The sequence below is a fragment of the Ascaphus truei genome, chromosome 2, assembly GCF_040206685.1.
Source record: "Ascaphus truei isolate aAscTru1 chromosome 2, aAscTru1.hap1, whole genome shotgun sequence".
NCBI classification, from domain to species: domain Eukaryota; kingdom Metazoa; phylum Chordata; class Amphibia; order Anura; family Ascaphidae; genus Ascaphus; species Ascaphus truei.
In genome coordinates, this window is record NC_134484.1 from 429,304,348 (window position 1) to 429,329,629 (window position 25,282).

The window sequence follows — 25,282 nt, forward strand, 5'->3', positions numbered from 1 at the left end:
GAGTCTTTACAGGGTGAACATAGTAAAGTTCACCCTCCTCGTCCTAAGCCACCCTCTTGTCAGTTTCAAATAGCTTCTTCCTGGGGAACGATTCCCCAGGAGAGGGTTCTGCTGTTTCCCCAGCAGGAGTTTCCTCCCGCTCCCCCGCACCCTGTACGTGATTACATTGGGGGTAGGGTGTGCTTGGGGGGAGACAGCAACAACAGAGGGTGGCCTTTTTTTCCCCCTCTGTTTTTTGGGGAGAGGTCCAGAAATCGCTGCCTAAGCAGGGGCAGCGACCTCTCCTACGGCCTTAAGGGGGACCTGAGCCCTCGAGGGCCCTACTGTGGTAATCACAGCGGTACATGGTGTTTTGGCAGAGGGAGGAGTGGGTGTAAGAGCTGGGGTGGATCTTTTGTTCCCTTTGAGGCAACTCCTTCGAGCGTGTCCCAGCTCATTGCACAAATAGCCCCTAACCTCCTCTGTGCCATAGTACACATGATACACTTTGTATTGCTAATTTAATATATGCTACCCAGTTGGCCCCAGGCATTAAGGATACACAGCTCCAGTGGTGCGATTCTGCTGGTTCGCACCGGTTCGTGCAAATGTCTTACCAAAATTTCACAAGTTGGTCGAACCGGTGCTTAATTCTCTCACCTTTCCGGGCAGCGTCTATCAGCATCTCCCACAATCTTTTCCCTGCATACCTTCTCAATATGGCCGCACACCATCAAATGGCGCGTATTGCCAACGGGAACGCCACGGGACGTAACCGCATCACGCGACACCCCGTTGCTATGGCAACGGGACGCTACTTGACGTCATGACATCACGCGGTGTTGTGTTATCATGGCAACGCGGCGCAGCCATATTGAAAAGATTTGCAGGGGGAACATGCGATGCCAGAGCATGCTGGGAAACGCCGCCCGGACAGGTGAGGGGGAGATGTGAGGGGGACTGGGGGAGATCTGAGGATGCTAAGGGGGCCTGGGGGAGATGTGATGATGATGATGGGGACTGGGGGAGATCTGATGATGATGAGGGGGAGAAGCGGATTGTGATTTTTCACTATGAAAGGGCGGTAAGGTGAGAGAGAACCAGTTGCTAAAAATGTTGAATCCCACCACTGCACAGCTCTGTGTATGTTAAGGAGATGTTTGTCTTTCCAGAGGGCTGAGGATACATCCACATCACGGAAGTAGTAACCCGAGTAGCAGACATTACACCAACTCAAAAGCGTTATTTATAAAAGGGGATGTAAAAAAAAATATATTTTTCTGCCAACTTCTCTAGTAGATATTCACCCGCTGAAGAGTAGCTCAACTCTGGTTTATTACAAGCTGAGACCTGCTAATCGAATACTTCAGTACTCCTCTCTGATAGATGCAGTGGTTGGTATATAATTAATATGTGAGTTGACAGAACCCAAGACAGTGAAAATAAACGTTACCGTCCTCCTATTTGGAACAAAATCTACTAGTTTCCAGCACAAATGTGAGAGCAACAAATTCTCACAGGCAGCACATTTCAAAAGTAGCTCAACAAGGAGTAATATGAGCCAGACAGGGTGATCAAATACACTGACCACATGGGCATGTGCCAGTGTTATTACATATACATGTAGAAATAACAGCTGCCAAGTTGTGTTTCCAACTCGTGCTGCAATGATTTCTTCATCATACCCAAGTGTCGACACCCACGATCGCCCGCCAGGCGAGGGGGGGGGGGGGGCGACAGACAGAGGGGGACATGGCTACATAGAAAAAACAGTTTTATTTCTTAAGGTGTGTGTGCTTATGCAGCAGATTACATCTACTGCCTCTGAGAATGACACACCTTGTAAGTGGCAAAAAAAGTGATGGTCTGTATACTGGTTAGAAGATAATAGCTCAGGATTCAGAGACATATATATCATGGCGTAAGGTACCTTTACCGCCTGCTCAAATGAATGGACTATAAGGGGTCTCACAACTTACAGTAGCACAGCTTGGTAAATATGGTGATATAGACACAAGAGGAAATTAGAGACAAATGCAGTAAAGCAGTGGTCAACGCCAGTCCTCAAAGGCCACCAACAGGCCAGGATTTAAGGATATCCCTGCTTGAGCACAGGTCATTCAATATCAGGATGCATGAAACCCACAAGACAGGAGACTGAAATACGTAAAAACTGACAGAGTTTATTGTTACACTAAAGTATACAAGACTGGGAAAAGAAAAAGAAGACTGCAAAACGTGCAGAGCTACAAGCAAATGGTAGTTAAGGAAACAAACAGGACAGGGGGCAAATAGTACTAAGGGAAATAGTACAAATCGAGGTTAGCTGCAAGCATTGCAGTGCTACAGTACATGCAAAAAAACTATAGTAACAGGGGACAAATAATTAACAGGGGGCAAATAATTAACAGGGGGCAAATAATTAACAGGGGGCAAATAGAGTAAGGGGAATACAAGACGACAAACAAGAAGTTACCTGTAGATTTGCAGAACTGGAAACCAGATTGAAAGTAACAGGGAAAATGTAATGCTAGGGAACAAAGAATAACCCAACTCCTGACTTATAACAACGTTGACAAGCAAAGAACTAGCTGACTGGTTGGGGTTTTACACCCAAACTAAGATGGCAGCTGCCCTCATGTACTGTTCTAGTTCTTACCAGTTCTGGCCCAGGACTTGACTCCTCTGTACGCCCCTGCAAGGAGTACTGCGGGAGGGAATCATGACAATCAGTGGCTCAGTTAATGGCCGAGCCACAGATTGAGCCACCCGTGCTGAAGCAGGGTTATCCTTAAAACTAGAAAAAGTCTGTTTCTATCTGTGTCATTTACTATCATGCGCCCAACAAATGATTAGTAGTAAAATTGTGCTGCCCTTCAAATAAAAATCAAAGCTCATTTGAGATTCCAAAAATGTAAACCTTACCCTTAAAATGCAGTTGTATTATAGTTCTTGGAGACTGACTGTTCCTGTGCTGATTGCAACACACTTTGATTCAATTGTGGCTTATTTTGCCTGATTAAACATGTGGTCATAAATTCTACCAGCCTGGAGCTCTCTTTTCTGTGAGCATTGGGTGATCCTGTAGGCATTGCTCATGTGAATGGAATAGCTGCTTGTTTTAATACGTTTCTAGCCGCAATTCCAGGTTTAATGAATAAAAGTTAATTGATCACTCAGTGTCCCAAATTTCTTCCAATTGTGCTTCACAGCACTCTGCTTTGCCGCCTTGGAGATGCACGTGTCATGAGATTTCTTCTTCCATGCATGGAAAGCATTGGATGGGCTGCGTTAACACTACAGTATACCCACAAGTCAATTAGATTTTTAAGCTTTCAAAGTCTAATGTTTAGTGAACAACAAAGTCCTGTGAAACACCAATTTACAGCTCACTGATCTAACGGAGACAGCGAGGAATAGAAGTGAAGCTGGGAATATTATTAGAAATAAAAAACAGAGGAGGAAACTCAGGACCCAACTCAACAGAATGAAAGACAATCAAAAGGGTTTTAGAAAAAGTGTTGTGTATTTACCGAGAACATATTACATTTTTTCCCTCCTCTTTAGGATGCTCACTAATCAGAACTTAGAGGTCGGGAAGACATTTATCTAAAACAATACTGGGATAAGTACATGCTTGAAGCGAAGGAATTTGGCTCCGTTTTATGCCTTTCAAACTCATCCAGTGTCTGCTGTGGTGATTGCACTAAAAACACACACCCTGCTGTGTATGATTTCCTATGTGATTACTTGTCCCATGTGGTGCTTTACTTTGGTTAGAGCCCATTGCTAGTATGTTGCACAGACTGCAATAAGGAAGCCTTTATTGCATTTCCTGAAGTTATATATATTCTACAACCTGAAACAGGGTTTGAGAAGCCATGTACCTTTAGTAGTTTCTGTTCTGTAAAAACCCAATTGGGAGCTATTGTTTCACGCTCCAAAAACAATGTTTTGTCTGCCTTCTACTTCAGGCGTGGGCAACTCCAGTCCTCAAGGGCCACCAACAGGTCAGGTTTTCAGGATATCCCTGCTTCAGCACAAATGGCTCAGTGAAAGACAGATTGAGCCACCTGTGCTGAAGCCGGGATATCCTTAAAACCTGACCTGTTGGTGGCCCTTGAGGACTGGAGTTAGCCGCGCCTGCTCTACCTTCTGAATCTTTCAATACGAAGAGCAACAACATTACTGCTCAAGACCCCCACATTCTCATAACCAGACAATTTTATACAATTACAAGCAACCCAATAACATTCTACATTTTTGTAATTGTCAAAACACGATTCTCTGTTGTGATGTTATCCACTGGTTGCATTCCCAAAATTATTATACAGTTAGCCAAAACAGCAAGGTTTTGTAAATATTAAAATATAAGCTGGAGAGATTACTTTATTTTATGAGAGACAGAACATCGCAATCCTCGGTCTTTCAGAAAATGCAGAAAAGAACAGATTCAAATAATGTCTTCAGCAAACGGGCAACCACTAAAAGCAAAAGCAATATAAAGCACCAACACTTTCCATTACATTTATTTTCAGCACATATATACAGATATAGGGGCATGTTGGTGCTTATTCTGAGGATAGACAAAGAAGGGTGGGTAGCCATGTTGGTTCTTTCTTCAATGTAGAAAAATAACAAATGAGAGCGAGGGAGAAGGTAGTGTGATACGTTTTATTGGACCGACACATACTAGTGTAGTTGATATGTTACAAGCTTTAGAACTTCTCCGAGTTCTTCATCAGGTTCCCCGAGAGGCTTGAAATATGTACTACTTTTTGGTCCAATAAAAGGAAATACACTACTAAATCATTCTCCCTACTTGCATATTCTGCTAAATCGTGATCGCCCCACAGCAATTCTCAGACTTGAAATGGGGTATATTAAATCAGCACCCCCTCCAACTCAGAAATGCGGCTGCAGTGAGAACACGGCAGCCACAGGGACTAGAAATCTACATTTTAGATTCAAACCTAAAATCTTGGAGAAAACATTGTTCCAAGAATCTCTCTCAAAAACAGAGTAAGCATTCCAAACACTAGGACTAGATTTACAAAGCTGCACTACTCCACAAGACTTCTCAGTGCTGTAAGGCAGAATCACTTACCGGGATTCTGCTGAGCTGGTAAGACTCGTTACTATGCCAACGCAGCGTCATTTGTCATGCAGAGTGACGTAACACATCCGTCCCCATGGCAACGGGGTTATGTGATGTCGTGCCATCACGCGGCGTCATTTGACGACGCCAAACAAGGTGAGGGGGCACGTGAAAACGAGGAGGAGCAGGCGGGGGGTGCAGATCAAAAAGTTTGTGCTCCCCTGCTGTAAGGTACCATGTGGCCCATTCAAGCGATTTGTCTTATGGCTTAGCACCGCTTGGTAAATACGGTTCCAATACTCGTACAGAATGGTTATTGTATATACCCAGACAGAACTCATAAATACATCGGTGGGACACTTCAAAACTACTGCTGGGTTAGCAACGCAAAAGGCTAACATAGTGCAAAGTTCTAGCATGGTCATATATACATTTCAAGTATGTTTAATACCTCCTCAAATGAAAATATTCACACAAAACTGAAAGCTGCAACATTTCAATATCTAAACTATACACGCATGCTTCATGCATTTGAATATTAGAGGAAAGGCTGAAATATTGGTATAGTCCTACCAATAATGTAGCACTAAGAGGAAAGGTGCAAAAAAATTAAAAATGCACAGTTGAAGTAGCATCAGGATTTGTGTGTTCATAGTGTCACAATCTGCGAAGTTTAGTCTACCATCAGAAATGGGCTCTGTTTTTTGAATAAGACAATAAGTTACCTGGACTTTAAATCAAGACAAAGGCCCTTTTTCTTTAAAGTGCTATAGTGCTGGACAGCGGCATTATTTTATAGAGTAAGGGCCAAAGTGTTCTGAAAGCTGCATTCAGAAGCACATTGATTTAATGTTCACCGGAGGACTTCAGTGACAAAAAAACTATTTATCAAGTTTGAAAAGAACCTGATAAGCCTTTAATATAAACGTCATTTGCCTTTAATCAACTTTAACTAGAATTGCTGATAGAAAGGTTCACTGGAATGTTATGTCTTTAAAATGCAATTTATGATTGTAATTTAACTTAATGTGTGCATTTATCTTTCTACCCGATATTAATGGCAACACAGCAAGCATACAATACTTCAACAAAAAGATATATGTCATCCAGATTGTCCCTGGTAATTCCCCTTTATTTTAAACATGATATACGAGTACTTTAGGTATGATCTATCTGATGAATATCTGGATTATAACAATGAGAAAGCCAATACTTTAAAATGAAAAACCAAGTAAAGGTTCAAGAGCAAACCCTATGACAATGGTTTGCTGCAGCAATATTCTTATGCCACACAGCCATTATTAAAGTATTATTCCATGTAATATTTCTTATTGAAATAAGCTTCACTGTTAAGATAAACATATATGTATTTTTCTGCTAATGTAGGAATTAAGTAATCACTTAAATAAAGTGTTCGTATTTATCATTAGACTATTAACACACACATCGAAACACACACCAAATCCCCCCTCCACCCCAACATACTGTACACTAACAACCCCCCTTCACCCCACTACACACACCCCCCCACCCCTACAACGCTCCACCCCAACACAAATCACGCCCATCCCAACACACACACACACACACACACACAGTAAAAAGCAATCCTTTCACCCATCTACATCAGAAACCACTCCCAACAAGCAAGCAATTCATTACCTTCCACCTCGGGCACTGTAAGGCACTACATGGATCCCCAAAGGTCCTCCTTCATTGGAGACTTCTACAAGCTTTACCATGTCACTGTAAGGCAAGGATAAATGAAGGAACATAAGCATGTGTCATCTATTAACATCTACAAAAGTGATGGGGCTAGAATACATTTCCCTACATACATCACGTCAAGCACAGAAAGGTTTAACAAACATACGCACAGGGCAAACGGAATTCTACAAACAAGCTGACGAAAGAAATGTTATACATACCTCAAAATTAGCCTGGTGGCATGAAAGGAGAGTAACAATTTAAAGCAAGTAAAAACAAATGAGTGACCTTGGTAACATTATCATTATTAAAACAAAAGTGATATATACACAGACGACACAAAAATTCATTAATTCACCAACCTGTTTACAGAAAAGCAATAGGTCAAACAACTCATTCACAGCCATGGGACAAATCTATATCTAAACTCGAAATATGTGTGGTTCATGTGAAAAGTTACGAAGGTTAAAAATAAATACATTTTGCAGTAAATAATTATATTTCCAATGTCATTTTACACTGCATTGTGTAACAGAACTGAGTGTGCAAATCATTCTGAAAATTGTGTGCTCTCAGCCCACGCAAAATGCAGGAAATGAAATCCGATGGAGAACAGCTTTGGGCTGCTTCTCAAAAGGAACTGAAATGATGGAGGCTGGAGCGCTCAAACGTTGAAAACATTATTTAATGGATCCTCCGCAACATAGTATCGCACAGAGATGTGTGAGAGAGGCTGTGTTGCTGTGGATCCATGAAAGATTGTTTTCAACGTTTGAGCGCTCCAGCCTCCATCTTCAGTTCCTATTGAGAAGCAGCACACCGCCCAAATCTGTTCTCCATCGGATATCATTTCCGAAACAGTAAGCGAACACTGAAAATAAACCATGTATACGTGGCAATATGACATGGGTGTGACCAACCAACACATCAACAATGCACAGATTTACATTTACCCTTCAGGTTTTGTACTTCATTTATATTTTTGTGACTAACCATTACACTAGTGTAAAAGGTTGGAAGGATAACGGTCTGGCTTGCCAGCAAGCCAATGAATATGACTATTATACTACTGTATGATGCACAACGTTCTCCTCATGCACCGACTAGCACCATATTATTCCTCTGAACCTGGGACAAACAAGATCAAATATCATAGTGGTATTCCAAGGAGGACGTCTTCAGGTGGAACCCCCATATCAGGCAGCCTGCAATAATACTCTGTTTTTGTGATTGATGCTTGAAACTTGGTCATTGCAAAAATGTTCAGGTAAGAATACCACAACACGAACTTTCATATGGAGTGTCTACATTCCAGATTGCATACTCAAAGACATATACAGTTACAGAATCAAGCCACTTACTCCAAGGAAAAGCTTGAGGTACGCTCCAAACCAGTATCTGCATGACCGACAGGTTCAACCCGACTGTTGTCCTCTGTATAGTCCTCATCCTAAAAAGAAACACACATACGATCTTGGTGAATGGTTTATGCAAAAAATTACAGTAAATTGTGGATTCTTTACAGGTTTTAAATGTTAAATTGACAGCATGAGCAGCGAGACCTGTGAGAGGAATGTATGTTTCTTTCAGGGTGCAGACCTGTCTGACACATGCAAATGTACCCACACATGGTATTTTTGTTTGATGTTTCTTACCCAAAGATAATATTTAAGTACAAATTTTTTTGACGCACTCTTTATAATGAATAGCCCATACATGTACATGAAACGGAGAGCACAGGGTAAGGCAAAAGCCTAAAGAAAAGTGTGCCACAGAGTTTAGCTCTTTGATAAAGCACTCCCAGTGTGAAGCATGTCAGAGGATTACCAGCACTACTACTTTATGTTCTTCAAACCAATAAATAACTTTTTGGTCACCACGTCCTAGCTTTGCTATTTTGGCTGTTTCTATTTGGATATTTCCCTTCATCTATTCAAGCCTTGGAGCACGCCAATCAGGAGTCGTCACAGCAGACTGTGAGGAGTTTAAAAGTGAGTTCTTCAACATTATTGTGCTTTAGTGCTAAGCCAGCTGTTTTGCCTCCTTACTCCCCTCCATATCTGGTGTGGATTGAATGATGGTTCTGCTCTTGAGGGACACCCGCGGCTGTCTCCCTCCTTTGTGAGTGGAGTTTGGCTTGCATATATACTCACATACTTTCACACACAGTGTGGACACAACGCTGCGCTATACGTTTATGGACTCAATGATCTCCGCTGCTGCTGCAATGTGTGTCAACATTGAAGTGGACTATCATCACTGTATTATTGGTTTGTGTGGTCTTTTGAGCAGCGGATTCTGGATTTGCATTAATCCTACCCACCAATCACAGAGTTTAGTAAAGCAATTTTTCCGACACCAGATCAATCCTCTTGTAGCCACACAATGATACAGGCATTACAAATTACAATCAACATACATATTGTAAAATGTTAACAAATAGGCTTATTTAATATAATATTCTCTAAGTAATGTACCAAATCTCAAATATTACAATGGACGGCAAAGTTCACAGGAGATGGCACTAGTATATTACAAATAGCTAGAGCCTTTTTCCTTAATTACATTTTCTCTATTCAAATTATTAATCAAAGATCTGGTGCTATTGGGTTTTATGTCAAAACACATTGGTTCTGTAACAATCCTTTTGCAGTGGAAGGATAAAAATGTCCGGCTCCCACTAAAACGTCCCCTGCAGTGAAGTGCATGGAAGGCCTCAATGGGTTGATTTGTGTACATCAATACGTAGACTTTCCATCTGGATTGTGGGGACTATTAAGCAGAAGGATTAAACGCTATATATAATAGCAAATCATCAGACAATTAAAGTGGTTCATATTTCTGCCACTAAGTAGAGTGCTATATTAAGTGAGTAGCTTTCCCCAACATATCACGGTTGAGAATTGTACATTACCAACACCGCCAACCTATATGGTGGGCCAGTGCAGTGGTACACTTTTGCTTTGCATATTTGACCTCTCCAAAACCACTAACCTCCCAAACCCTTCTCCTAACAGGACAGATGCACAAAAGCAATCTGTCACTGCACAATGTACGACAAGTCAGATTCTGATTACAGTACCAAGTTCCAGAACTCATTTTGGGCCTGATGTTAGGGGCAGCACTGTGGCTTTAGGTTTCCTGGCTGAAGAGGAGAGCCAGTAAATACATGGGCTTACATGAATGGCTGAAAGGACCGAGTTGTATAAACTCAAAAATGTTATTCAGCCCTTCAAATAAATACTTAACTCCGTCCCGTAAAAAGGTGCATGTTGCTGGTCTTGCTCATGGGGTGAGGATTGGGGCAAGTGATGAACACAAATTAGGCTGCACAAGGTTTGGCTATGGGGCTGTTACATTGTGCCCTGCATGTGCAAGACTAAGTTCTACACGCTTTAACTAATATGTGTCAAAGGGATTCCTACATCCCCGTTTCTATGTAAGAGCACAACAAATACTTAATCATAGCAATTAGAACTTGTGCTTTTACAGAAAATTTGGAAAATAAAGATCATTTTATGATGTAGTATTTACATTTTTATGAGCGCAGGAAGAAGAAAAAAAAACGCTGAATTTATGGCTCTCATTACTCATGTGACCAAACAGAATTATGCATGTAAGAAACAGCATGGTTCCTAAACAGATTTAGAAGTCTTTGAGCATCAGTTTCAAGGAGGCAAATGATAAGTAAAGGGCTGCAAATTTGGCACATGGAAACAAAATATTAAATTATTGAGAATATATCAAGGCAAAGCAGAGGCGGCCTGCAATGTTCTAGTGACATTCCCTCTGAGAGTCTAAGAGGATGTATTCAGCTTCTATCTCTGCTGTGGATTTACTTTGTGCCTCTTGGATAGCAGCTCATTGCATGAAGCCAGGCTACTTGAAGATTGATGATTCGGAGTTTGGAGTGCCTCTAATATGCACTTCTTTCACATCTCTCGCTCTTAAGCACCAACCTGGTAATGCTTTTTAAAGGTTAACCAGCCTCTTGAACCTCGGAACAGTGGTATGAATGAAAACAAGCAACCAAGAGAGGTTCTACTTTTGGTATTTTGCAGTGGTAAAATGTGCTTCTTCTACTGCCGAGAAAGGCCATCGTGTATGTGTTAAACGGATTAGAAAACAGAATAAGTGTGAACAAATTGATATGACTCATTCTCATTTCCATCGAAAAGATACATAACTCCTCAAGGTCACCAACTTTTCAAATAATAATATCTGCCCTCACATCATGTACATATATATACACATACACACACACACACACACACACACACACACACACATATACAGTATAACACACACACACACACACACACACACACACACACACATACATACACAGTGTTCGACAAACCTATACATTTGCACGCCCCGGGCGAGTGGATTTAACATCGTGGCGAGCTCCTATTGGCTAAAGCAGCACACGTGTGGTACTAGGTGGCGAGTAGATTTTTTTGTTCGGCGAGTAGATTTTTTGGTGATTTGTTGACCACTGTGTGTGTATATATATATATATATCTGTATATATATATACACACACACACACACACACATATATATACACACACACACATATACACACACACACACACACACACACACACACACACACACACACACACACACACACACACACACACACACACACACACACACACACACACACATATATATATATATAAACACACACACACAAACACACACATATATATATTATATACATATACACACACACACACATACATACACACACACACACACACACGTGCTCATATCCCCTATATAAACCTCCTCCATATGATTTCAGCCCATCACTCTTCCCTTTGTCAATCATGCAATCGTGCATTGAGCTACTGTTACTCTTCAATGTTGCAGCTTTGAGCGCATCTGGGTATCTAAGTGCTACCAAAAAGGTCTAATCATCCCCAGACTAACTCCGGTCACTACCTCACAAACCGGCTTTTACCCCATAACAGCAACATTGAGAAGGAGATACAGGGAAGCTCGCACAAGGCACGTTGGCAGTCGTCCCGGCAAACCAAACTGGAAACCATGACCCTCCCATTAAAACTAGGAAGATTGTTACTGCATGTGTATGTAATAAAGAAGAACAACCAGTATTGGGAAAGCATACAAATCCAAACGGCTCATAATGGTTCTACAAAGTAATTTCCATTTTCTTTTTAAAATGGGAACAAGCTGTAGTACACAGATGCATGTACTATTGACAAATTAAACTGCAAGACATAAGATGATGAACACTTGGAAAGCCCACTGCCCTGTTGCAATAAAGAGGTCTAATAATATTCTTATTCCCAGGACACTTTGCATGTACCTGCCATCGCACTGCCTTACTGCCTTCATCAGGGAGTGCCCCAGGCAGGAAACTGAACGGAGTCTGGGGAATCAGGACAAAGCACCTTCTATAAAATTACAGGACTTACAAAATCAACTGTTCTTTAAGCCTTTCATTTGGATTACATACAACAGAAAAATATAATATTCTATTAGGAGAGAGTAAGTAAGGACATGAGGATTTTAAGAAGTTTGTATCGAACCATTAATACAAGTGATGTACTTCTGCATTTCCAACCTTCAGGGGGACTTTTATACACATGCTTTTGTCAATAGTTATTTAAACTGATGCCCAAGGATAATAATAATGAATGGGCTTGTGGGAGCTACTTTATTATTGCCAATAGATAAGTACTTCCCTGATGTTTATCACGTTTTCCCAGTTTTATTAATCCTTTGAGAAAATGCCCAGAGCAAGTATCTGGATTGTTTTACAATATGTACACGGCAAATCTTTAAAAAAAACAAATTAACAATAATACCGTATAACCACTTCACTGCCCAAAAGTCTTAGACTGCATTATAAAGCAATGTGCTGTGTGACAGTGAAGGGGTTTACAATGACGCATATCTATTAACAGATCTGTAGCGATTAAGTGCGAATGCCTTCTGCGGTTTAGTTAAAGGTGCAGTCCCACTCTGTTAATGATAAAAATTAAAAACAATAGAACTTGCCTCTTGTAAACACCTGACACGTGTCACGCCACCAAAATAATTCTATTGTTCTGATGACTTTAAAAGACATAACGCGTGAAGCAGGTCACAGCCATTGTTCCTCTGCGTCACAAACTTTGCACCTCGAGTTAAATAGAGAAGTGTGTTTTATATGTACAGGCGATCCTCGCTTTCCGACGAACAACATAACCAACATTTTATAACACATAACATAACGGACAGCCTTCCAATGTCACAATGCCTTATCCGACGACACACATATTTAATATGTAAAATGTATGAGTACTAGGGCTCATTTCTTCAATACTTAACAGTATTGCAGCTTATGATATTTCACAAATACATGTTCATACATAATTACTGCATGTACTGCATATACTGTATTCTTGTCGAAATACAATATCCTGGGTAATTTTGTGTTAAAAAGGCTCGCTTTGCCTTGGTCAGGAACGCAACGTCAATTTAGAACATTGATCCTATGGGAAAATGGGTTTCGCTTTTTTCAAGAACGCAGTTCGTGGGATAAGCGAGGAGCGCTTGTATAGAACGTTATGTCATTAGTTGATACGGCTCCTTCCAAGTTAGGAATCAATCTCCAAGATTTAACCCTTTGAACAATCTCTGCAATGGGTTCGCCTACAGGTTGTCTACACTGAGAATAAATATTGCACTTGACCAACAAATGGTATCACAATGTGTTTAATAAGCTTTTTATGATTTAAGTCTGATAGCAGAACTCTTATTAGCACAAAATAATATATACACATGCTGACGGTGCTAGCCGAGTGCTCACATGTAAATGAGGAACGTTTTGCATGTTTCCCAGTTGATTAGCACCGAATTTCACAGCATTTTTACAGAGAAAGAAATGTTGCAGAAAGTTTTTATTTACAGTAATTGCTTTGGTGAAATAATATATTGTTGTTTACATTTGCAAAGTAGTTATGATTGGTGACTTCATGCTCATCAGAGACTCAAATTTATCTTTTAGAGACATGAAAGGAAAATCCTTTTTAAAGGATACAAATAAATAAATGTTTATATGGGAGATTTCATCTTTCCAAGAAAGACAGTTATGTGAAGCAATTTTTTTTTCTGCTTGCGACCTGCTATGACTACATTTAACATTTGCGCAACCAGCCAACGTAAAGCCTAATTGATCATACATGGATAATAAATGGCCACTGCATCACTCCTTTGTGACTAGGTCCCACAAAAAGATTTACATTGATATTTCTCCAGAAGAAAAATACCTGAGATGTTATAAGATTAAAAGGAATGGAAGTTGGAAAAGAAAAAAAACCTTCATGGGAAATAAGTGATATTTTGTGTTCTAAGAAGCAGAATCACTAGGCCTTGATCATACACTGTTTGTAGATAACAGATTTTCCCCATGTAACAGGAGCTGCAGTTTTAAATACATAGGAAAACATGTCTGTTTATCCATTAACAAAGAACGTCTATCAATCATGCTGTAATGTGAACTTCATATGTTGGTAGTGTTTGATATGCTCCCCCACTTAACCCGCTTGACATGCCTTTTATAACAGGCCATGCTTGAGTTAGCCATTCATGCAGTAAAGGATACGGGACATGCAAGTCCATTCTTAATTCAACACTGGAAGTCTAAAACTTTACCTGTGAATTAGGTGCAAGCATTTCTCAAAGAAGTCTGAAATGTACATGACAGGTTTTGATTTCTTTAAATGTTCACATTTAAATGTATTTAATTCTGCTAGTGGTGCCATATAAGCTAAGAGAACAGAAGACCACACATTTGTAATTGCTGCAAGTGGTGTGTTTCACAAAGTAAAGGAGATTTAACCAGAAGCGTAATTATTGTCAATTAAAAACTATTTCAAATACCACACCACGATGACTTGAAATAAAGTCATTGATAAAGCGCCTGAGCGTGAAACGCGTAGGAGGATCCACTGTACCTGCATTTTATGATGGGCCAATTAATGGTTTTCATTTGTTTAGCATAAACTAGTAGAAAAAGGAAACCTAGTGAGTGAGCACTCAGTCACAAAATGAGTATATGATTGTATTAAAACATTTTATTGTCATCAACGAATATAAAATAAAGGGATTTAAAATAAACAGCATACAACGTAACTATAATCAAAATAACATCGCTGTAAGCTATGTTGATATACATATGGAACATATGACAATTGGTCAAAATCTCATGCTGTACATTAACAGCCTAATAGGATTAGGGGTTAATATTGTTCACTGCTGTATATTAACTGCCTTAGTGGCCAGTGATATATGCGGGTGAGGTGGACCCAACTAACTGAAAGCTAAAATACCAAAACTGGCCTACTTATACCCTAACTGATGGTAGGTATATAAATAGAAGAGGTAACACAGCAAAGTACACCTAGCAGAGATTATCCCTATGTAGGGGCACGTAGCCGCTATTCCATCAGTAGGGATGAACTTCTGCATAGGGTAAATGTAACAAGGCAGTTAATACTTATAGAGATCGCAAAGGGATCTGTTAAGATCACCTGTAATAATTGGAACAATAGGTGTCTTACATATCGTGTCCCTGTATAAGAAATGAGTGTCAATTACATATCAATTGCACAGTAGCCTGATGTGAATGAGCAGTTGTGCTGTGAGTTGGGGATAAACGTCACCTGACCGATCACAGAGATGCAGTAACCCAATGTGCATAGGCTGCTGTGCTGTGGGGTTAACGGTGAGTTAAATCCAATCACCCGACCATTCACAGCAATACAGTAACGCTATATGAGTAAACTGCTGTGTTGTGAGGTAGATGGTGATCGACTGGTCCCATTAATGTAGTAACCCACTGTAAGTAGGTTGCTATGCTGAGAGATTGACGGTGATTAACATCCGATCACCCAATCAATCCCAACTGACTGTTGGTGCAGATCTAGCAGTGAATAGATAATGCCGTGGGTAGATAGACTGAACGGCTATCCTGCACCGACCACAGGGATAGTTACACAAGAAATGAACACAGTTGCAGTGGTAGCAGAGTAAGTATGTATCATGTATTCAATTCCAGCGCAACCAGAGCCAAGAGGGGAATTAACACTGACACTATCTTATACATGTAACTTATACTTGTTTTCATTTGTTAATGATGGAGGTCGCCTCTTTCTGTTCTGGTACTGCACTGCCGATAACCCACTATTTCCCTTCTTAGGCCGAGCTCACACTGCCTGCTACGGCCGTGTGCTTCCATGCGCGCCTCCGCCATGCGCGCCTCCGCCACGCGCTCCTGCAGCCCAGCGATCTCTGCTCAAGCTGCAGGAGTTGGGTCGCGGCGGGGGGCAATTCACCTTCAGACGGAAGGGGGGGGGAGGATACAGCGGGGACCAGGGCGGGGGGGTTGAGGAGAGAGGGGGTTGAATGGAGAGAGGGTTGAGGGGAGAGGGTGCAGCGGGTCTCAGGGGGGGGAGGTGCAGCGGGTCTCGGGGGGGGGGGGTGCAGCGGGTCTCGGGGGGGGGGGGTACAGCGGGAACCGGGGGAGTGCACAGTGGGGACCCGGGTGTGTGTCTGTGTCCCCGAAGCTAGTTTTATTTTATTTATTTATTTTAGTTTACCGTCCCCGTCCCTGCAGTCCCCACAATTTCAGCAGCCAATCAATGTAAAACGTCTGGGCATTGATTGGCTGCTGAAACCGACGTCGCGCTGCTGCAGCCAGGAATCACACTTTCAAAAGACTCCAGCAGCAGCAGCGTGGGCGCCGTACTTTGCAGCCAATGGTAGTTTCAAGACTGAACACTAACATTGGCTGCTAGGGGTCGGTGACGAATGCACGCACGACGTGCGCTGTGTGAACGGGGCCTTATTTTGAAATAAAGTAAGCATTGGAAATTTATGACAATCTCTACGACTGTAATAATAAAAGCCAATATTCGCTAGAGGTTGAGAACCAATACTTCTCATACCACGTAAACAACTTCAAACACCAATATTAATAATGCAACTGTAAAAAGGAATTACTGTGTATATATGGAGAGAGAGGGGTTTTAGCAGAGAATAGGTCAAGAAAAAATTATTTATGTATAAACCAAAAAAAAAAAAAGTATCACCTGTCCACAGGAATCTATATATAGACCACAGGGAACTCACGGGGATTTTTAAGTAAATAGCATTTATTTGGATTCCACCTAAACTCATGTATGCCAATCTTTCCAATACTTTTATATTGATGTCTTTTTGGTAAATATAAAACCGATACCAAGTGTACAGTAGTGCATAAATAAGGACACCAGAACATTATAGAAGTGAATCTATTCATTAAAGCCTTTTGATACTTTTTAGCCAGCGATAGTTACTTTATACCTTTTTTATAGCAATAGGCTTCTCCTTTATTGATCCCCTGCCCGCGTTCCCACTTTATATTATTCGTTGTACGAGTTCTGGCCTCACCTGCACCCACTTTATACACATGGCATGTGTACGCTGGTTGCCTAGCAGCACAGCCAACAGCTGGGCAGCTGGTTTTCAAACCAATATTCTTTTTTTTTTCACTTGTGTCTCACTGGGGATATAAGTGGTGTTGTGACCTTCACTCGTTTTACCTGTTTAAGGTCCCAAGACAGGGGTGAGTTTATTTTTCTAACAAAAAATCTTATTCGTTTAAAAAGTCTGGGAAATTGTAACCATTTATGTGAGTGCACTCTTCAATTTACTAATTACAACTCAACCCCCTTATAACGCTGGGCTTGGGGTCCAAAGAATCACATTGCGCTATAAGCGGATCGCGTTAGAAATAATGTACATTTGTATGCATTGTACAATCAAGTACTTAAGATACCAATAATCGTGTTGTAAAGTATTCATAAATACAAAAACTGGGAGCCGCACTTGCATCGCGTTATAAGCGGCTTCGCGTTGTAACGGATCGCGTTATAATGGGTTTGAACTGTATATATAAATGTGTACACACACACACACACAGACACACAAAGAGACAGACTCACAGAGAGAGACAGACTCACAGAGAGAGACAGACTCACAGAGAGAGACAGACTCACAGAGAGAGACAGACTCACAGAGAGAGACAGACTCACAGAGAGAGACAGACTCACAGAGAGAGACAGACTCACAGAGAGAGACAGACTCACAGAGAGAGACAGACTCACAGAGAGAGACAGACTCACAGAGAGAGACAGACTCACAGAGAGAGACAGACTCACAGAGAGAGACAGTCTCACAGAGAGAGACAGTCTCACAGAGAGAGACAGTCTCACAGAGAGAGACAGTCTCACAGAGAGAGACAGTCTCACAGAGAGAGACAGACTCACAGAGAGAGACAGACTCACAGAGAGAGACAGACTCACAGAGAGAGACAGACTCACAGAGAGAGACAGACTCACAGAGAGAGACAGACTCACAGAGAGAGACAGACTAGAGAGACAGACTCACAGAGAGAGACAGACTAGAGAGACAGACTCACAGAGAGAGACAGACTCACAGAGAGAGACAGACTCACAGAGAGAGACAGACTAGAGAGACAGACTCACAGAGAGAGACAGACTAGAGAGACAGACTCACAGAGAGAGACAGACTCACAGAGAGAGACAGACTCACAGAGAGAGACAGACTCACAGAGAGAGACAGACTCACAGAGAGAGACAGACTCACAGAGAGAGACAGACTCACAGAGAGAGACAGACTCACAGAGAGAGACAGACTCACAGAGAGAGACAGACTCACAGAGAGAGACAGACTCACAGAGAGAGACAGACTCACAGAGAGAGACAGTCTCACAGAGAGAGACAGTCTCACAGAGAGAGACAGTCTCACAGAGAGAGACAGTCTCACAGAGAGAGACAGTCTCACAGAGAGAGACAGACTCACAGAGAGAGACAGACTCACAGAGAGAGACAGACTCACAGAGAGAGACAGACTCACAGAGAGAGACAGACTCACAGAGAGAGACAGACTCACAGAGAGAGACAGACTCACAGAGAGAGACAGACTAGAGAGACAGACTCACAGAGAGAGACAGACTAGAGAGACAGACTCACAGAGAGAGACAGACTCACAGAGAGAGACAGACTCACAGAGAGAGACAGACTAGAGAGACAGACTCACAGAGAGAGACAGACTAGAGAGACAGACTCACAGAGAGAGACAGACTCACAGAGAGAGACAGACTCACAGAGAGAGACAGACTCACAGAGAGAGACAGACTCACAGAGAGAGACAGACTCACAGAGAGAGACAGACTCACAGAGAGAGACAGTCTCACAGAGAGAGACAGTCTCACAGAGAGAGACAGTCTCACAGAGAGAGACAGTCTCACAGAGAGAGACAGTCTCACAGAGAGAGACAGTCTCACAGAGAGAGACAGTCTCACAGAGAGAGACAGTCTCACAGAGAGAGACAGTCTCACAGAGAGAGACAGTCTCACAGAGAGAGACAGACTCACAGAGAGAGACAGACTCACAGAGAGAGACAGACTCACAGAGAGAGACAGACTCACAGAGAGAGACACTCACAGAGAGAGACAGACTCACAGAGAGAGACAGTCTCACAGAGAGAGACAGACTCACAGAGAGAGACAGTCTCACAGAGAGAGACAGACTCACAGAGAGAGACAGACTCACAGAGAGAGACAGACTCACAGAGAGAGACAGACTCACAGAGAGAGACAGACTCACAGAGAGAGACAGACTCACAGAGAGAGACAGACTCCAGACTCACAGAGAGAGGCAGACACAGAGAGAGAGAGAGATAGACACGAGACACAAACCTGAATACACATTTTTACATATATTGTCTACGTGGATATTCACTGGAGTCGGGGAAAACCAGGATTCATTAGCGTTTTATTGAGTATTGAGCAAGGGGGTTGGTTTGGCACTTGATATTTTAAAAGTTATTTCCTATGGTGGTTTAACATTGTGAGGCTGCATATTTTTGAAAGGGTTGAAGCACTCTTATCCATAAGAAGCAGATGGGCGTGCGCAGCTTCATCATACAGTACATGTTTGTTTTCTGCATCTTGTGAGGGATTTATTTCTTACGGAATATGGAGTGCTCTTAAGCGGCCACCTAATGAAAAGAGGAACACTATTTGACAATGGAGCAGACACCATCTCTCTGTAATATATTAAGCATCAGTCCCTGTATTACATTAACCCCACCTCCGCTAGAGGGGGCAGCAACGCACAGCAAAGTTCTCAAATATAATAACCTGAAGAAAATGACAACGGGTTCGCTTACTGTGGGGGAATGGGAAAAGCAGACGGCTTTTCTAGAAAAACTATACAGAGAAAATCTTGACAGAAAGAATGCAAGATCAATTTAATTCATACTTCACTGTCCACACACTCCTATCCATATTACTTTTAAAGCTTCAGGCACTCACAATAAACCCCTTCAATGCTTGATTGGTCCAGCAATCCTAGCTGTGTGGTGATTCTGCTTTGCACAGCTGATTATATTGGCACGTTCTAAAGTTCTTGCTAGAATCCAGCAACAACTAATAGAGAGATAGTAATGCTGCATTGTGCTTCACAAAGGACAGTGGTGGCATGCTGCTTGGCGCACATACAATTAGAAGCATTTTAATGGGCGGGTCATCTACTAGTAAGCAGCTGTTCTGTGAGAATGGGAAGTCTTTTCAGCCCTCTCATTTGTTGTTTTCAGCCATTGTAAAATACAGCTGCCACATTAGGTTTCTGGTGCCTGGCGGCAGGAAATGAGGATCAGAAAGTAGCGTTCATTTGTGTTGCAGCAGCAGAAGTGACTCCATATTTGTAAAAAGACGATGTAGTCAAATGTCCCTTTTCTATTCTACCAATTCCTGGGTGTTTTGCTCATATTAACTTCTATTTCTACTACACTCTACTCAACTATCACTGTACTTGGGCAAACCCACTTATGTTCATAATACTGTATTTTGTATTGATTGTCATCCATCTGTTTTATTATTTAACTTCTCTATAGAAAGAAAAGCACAGATGCAAAGTCCCTTCTGGATTCTCATATACAGCGCGATTCCACATACATGCAGCCTGATAACCCTTTGCCACCAACCTTTTCCACATAATAGGTCTTATTCAGGAAAGAAAGGGTAAGAAGGTCCATTATCATATCCCAACCAAAACAGTAAATACCTACAGTTCACGTTATCACGTGGTACATTAAATAGCATTGTGCATTATGGAAGAACACACAGCGAGTAGATGGAGCACTATGAAAGCCTTGTGCCAACTGGAACACCTCTCTTAGGCCTCGTCCAGGATGAAGAGAAGAGCAGAGCGAGCGAGCTGGCGCTCATGCACAGTGACGTCACGTGCATGTAAGCAGGAGACCAATCTTGTCCTGCTAGAAGAAATTTGCAAGCGACGGGGGGCGGGGGGCGTGTATTGCAGTAACATACATACATATATTTGTATATATATATATCTATATATATATAGATATATATATATATACAGTGTTCGACAAACCTATACATTTGCTCGCCCCGGGCGAGTGGATTTAACATCGTGGCGAGCGCCTATTGGCCCAAGCAGCACACGTGTGGTACTAGGTGGCGAGTAGATTTTTTTGTTCGGCGAGTAGATTTTTTGGTGATTTGTCGACCACTGTATATATATATATATCTATATATCTATATATAGATATAGATATATATAAATATAGATATATATATATAAATATATATCCCCTCTCCCCTCTCTCTTCCCCTGCTCTCACCCCCCCTCCTCCCCTCTCCTTCCTCTCCCGCCCTCCCTGCGCTCTACCCCTCCCCCTCTCCCCGACCCTCCCCTCTCCCACCTTCCCTCCCCTCTAACCCCCCCTTCCCTCTGCTCTCACCCTCCTTCCCCCTCACTCCGTTTGCCCCCCCTGCCCCACCACCACTCAGTTTGCCCCCCCACCACCACTACCACTACCACTACCACCACCATTCCGTTTTACCCCTCCCCGCTCTGTTCACATCTCTCCGTTTTCCGTTTTGTGTCTCCCCACCCCGTTTCGTGTGTCCCCCCCCCCCTGTTTTGTGTCACCGTCCCCCAGTTTCGTTCCCGCCCCCCGTGTCAGAGGACAGCAACCAATGCAAGCCCCCAATGCTTGTATTGCATTGGTTATACCTTGCTGTCCTCTGATTGGGTAAGTTTGGTCATGTGATCTGAAATTGGAGCTACAGATTCAAAATTTTGAAACTCCTGAATCTGAGCTCCGACTGCAGCTCACGGGCACCCGCAGGGGGGAGCTCACGGGCACCCGCAGGGGGGAGCTCACGGGCACCCGCAGGGGGGAGCTCACGGGCACCCGCAGGGGGGAGCTCACGGGCACCCGCAGGGGGGAGCTCACGGGCACCCGCAGGGGGGAGCTCACGGGCACCCGCAGGGGGGAGCTCACGGGCACCCGCAGGGGGGAGCTCACGGGCACCCGCAGGGGGGAGCTCACGGGCACCCGCAGGGGGGAGCTCACGGGCACGCGCAGGGGGGAGCTCACGGGCACGCGCAGGGGGGAGCTCACGGGCACGCGCAGGGGGGAGCTCACGGGCACGCGCAGGGGGGAGCTCACGGGCACGCGCAGGGGGGAGCTCACGGGCACCCGCAGGGGGGAGCTCACGGGCACCCGCAGGGGGGAGCTCACGGGCACCCGCAGGGGGGAGCTCACGGGCACCCGCAGGGGGGAGCTCACGGGCACGCGCAGGGGGGAGCTCACGGGCACGCGCAGGGGGGAGCTCACGGGCACCCGCAGGGGGGAGCTCACGGGCACCCGCAGGGGGGAGCTCACGGGCACCCGCAGGGGGGAGCTCACGGGCACCCGCAGGGGGGAGCTCACGGGCACCCGCAGGGGGGAGCTCACGGGCACCCGCAGGGGGGAGCTCACGCAGGCCACACACATTGTCTCAATGTGTCTCATCGCGGTCAGCGTGAGCGCCCGCACCAGCTCAGCGCCACCCTGGACGCAGCCTTACCCTGGCAGCATTACGCAATTGTATTGTGTGGGAAAGGTCGTGCAAGACCAGATGGCGAACAGTACAATGTGTAGGGAGCTGCCTCAGCACATCTTACCAACTATTCATTGATAATGGATCCACTTTGCCAACATCTACGAAGCATTTGTTTCTCTGTAGGATTCCCAGCTGTGCTAGGGTACTGTACACATGAATTGGAGCATATTACTGTACATGACTGCACTGCTGGACTGTACGTATGTCATGCTTAAGGCTTAAACAATTAGTGGGTGACATGAAAGCAGCAAGTAAGTATTTTTGGGAGGAAAAAACTACTACAAAACACAAAATCGATAAACAAAACCAAAAGGCCCTGTGAGATATTAAGAGTAATACATCAGAAGTCTTTTTTTATATTCAACTGCGTTCAGTCCTCCAAAATCCCCAAATAATTTTACCAAAGCAGAGATCAGGACAACGGAAAATGATTCAGGTCCTATTTGGCCAGAAAATGTAGTTACAGATTTTGCTAGGCAGAGCAGAAAATACTGCATCGAGTCGTCAAGCAAGAATATGTAGCAAAGAAAAGGCGACCACCGTAGACTTCCAGGGAATACTGTATTCCAGTCAATACATGGCACACTGAAGTAGGAAACAAAAGTCTTTTACAGCATATTCATGAGAGAAATCATAGATCTAGCACAGATGAACGGCTCATAGTCTAATTATTATTCTACCAACACAAACTTTCCTTTATAAGACACAAAGTTCAGAATAATTAATTTAAATGACAACAGCATGTGACTACATTGTTCAATCCCAGCTGTAGTGCTTAAACAAAAACAAAAAAAGGAAGACACAAAACTATGGTGGAGATTACAAATTCATATATTGCTAATGAGGATAGACTATATCTAATGCAGCGGCTGCCCTGTATTTTGACAGAGAAACCAGTATCTAGGTACAGTATCTGTTGTTGGCCCAAAGTAGACTAAACATTCTATTTATAGGAATGGACTAGGGAGGAATAGAGGCAAATGGGCATTATCCCCCAATATTGATGTAAAATATAAGGGGGTAACTGGTTTCCAGACAAATAATGAAAGCAAATACATTTTCAGAATTAGAGAGGGTATCATTTTTTTAAATGCTGCATGTCGGTACTCAGAATAGTTGAGAAAAACTTGAGCAAGCAGCATTACTCTCGGCAACACACACACACACACACACACACACACACACACACACACAGTGATGTCAGTCGTGGCACCCGAATCCTGCAACGAGTCAGCATATCAACATTTATGGTTTCCGAGCAGCGTAAGAATTTGTCAGATGCCATTTCTAGATTTTAAAAAATAAAAATAAAAAAGACCTGAAATGAACATTTAAATAAATCTATTGAACCGTGAGGTTGCATGAAGCCAGAAGAGAAGGCAGGAAGTAAAAAGGGAGCTTGTCATGATACAACAATCCTAAACAGGCGGTTTTGTCCAACAGTCCATCAACGCAAAGCCATGCGTATAGCGCCAGCGACGGGCGTCGCCAGCCAAAAACAAATACATTGCCGCCGCGTGCGCTTATAGTAAGCGCGGCGGAGCGACGGAGTATCGCCAAATTTGGAAGCCTGCAATATTAGATTTTTCAAGAACTGTCGCCTCTGACAGCCTCTGAACCAATCAAATGCCAGAAAGCCCGCGCCGCCGCCGCAAAGCAAAATATAACTTTCGCTAGCGTTGACGGCTGACGTCACCCGTTGCGTCGCCGGTCGCGGGCACTAACCGCACGGCCTTACACTTTCTCCGGATTTCCGCCACTCAAAATGAATAAAAATCTGATTCCTGACTAGATATTAACTTTATAGCCTGCGCTCAGGCTGTTCAAGCTGCACATTTCCTGTTGATGGAGCAGTATAGAACACCCTGCATGCTTCTTACGAATCTTTATCTACCTACCTTTTTCTGAGTGGCAGGATGCACAGGCTCTCAAAAGTTTTCTTTACAGCTATAAACATTTTATTCCACCATTATCTGGCAAGTGAATCCAGTAGAGATGACCAAGCATTGTGTCAATCTGGACAACTGAGTTCAGACCTTTCGAGAATCTATAATGGGTTTTCTTCCAGGAAAGCCAAAGCCATTACAATTTGCCATAAGTAAAAAATTGTAAATATCTGACCTTTTCCCCCTACTATCTTACGCCTTCATATGGATACAATTTTTTTTCTACCAGAACTTGAAAGGTATAAAATTGACTTTAGATTGGTATGAGCTCACCCTACATTCAGATGAAGATCTAGGTCTCCAAATAATAGAGTAGCTCCGTTATAGAAAGCTAAGATATCACAGAATATGCGAATGTTCATCAATTCCCTGCCAAATCTTCAGCCCCATTTTGTGTACCGTATGTGCAATTGCTTCCGCACTAGTGGTCCAATTTCAGCTGTATATCAAATGCTAAAATCGTAAAATACTTTGCAAAACCCATTACACATTAGCGATTGGGCAGGGGAGGGGCAAAAGACAGAGACGCTCCCTGGAAAGCAG

At 43.0% G+C, this 25,282-nt stretch overlaps 1 protein-coding gene and 1 long non-coding RNA gene across 11 annotated transcripts in view; one reads left to right on the plus strand and one right to left on the minus strand.

Moving 5' to 3' along the window:
• The window catches only part of PARD3 (par-3 family cell polarity regulator), a 609,688-nt gene that overhangs the window by 306,230 nt on the left and 278,176 nt on the right, over window positions 1–25,282 (minus strand). For all 10 annotated transcript variants that reach the window (XM_075587739.1, XM_075587740.1, XM_075587743.1 and 7 more), the window contains 2 exons: window positions 8,146–8,234; window positions 6,740–6,823 (listed from right to left, as the gene is read on the minus strand). In XM_075587739.1, coding sequence (XP_075443854.1) covers window positions 6,740–6,823; window positions 8,146–8,234 — 173 coding nt within the window. The remainder of the gene's footprint in view (window positions 1–6,739; window positions 6,824–8,145; window positions 8,235–25,282) is intronic.
• The window catches only part of LOC142487813 (uncharacterized), a 76,670-nt gene continuing 68,731 nt past the window's right edge, over window positions 17,344–25,282 (plus strand). The window contains exons 1-2 of the long non-coding RNA XR_012799317.1: window positions 17,344–17,411; window positions 20,768–20,894. This is a non-coding gene — a long non-coding RNA (uncharacterized LOC142487813). The remainder of the gene's footprint in view (window positions 17,412–20,767; window positions 20,895–25,282) is intronic.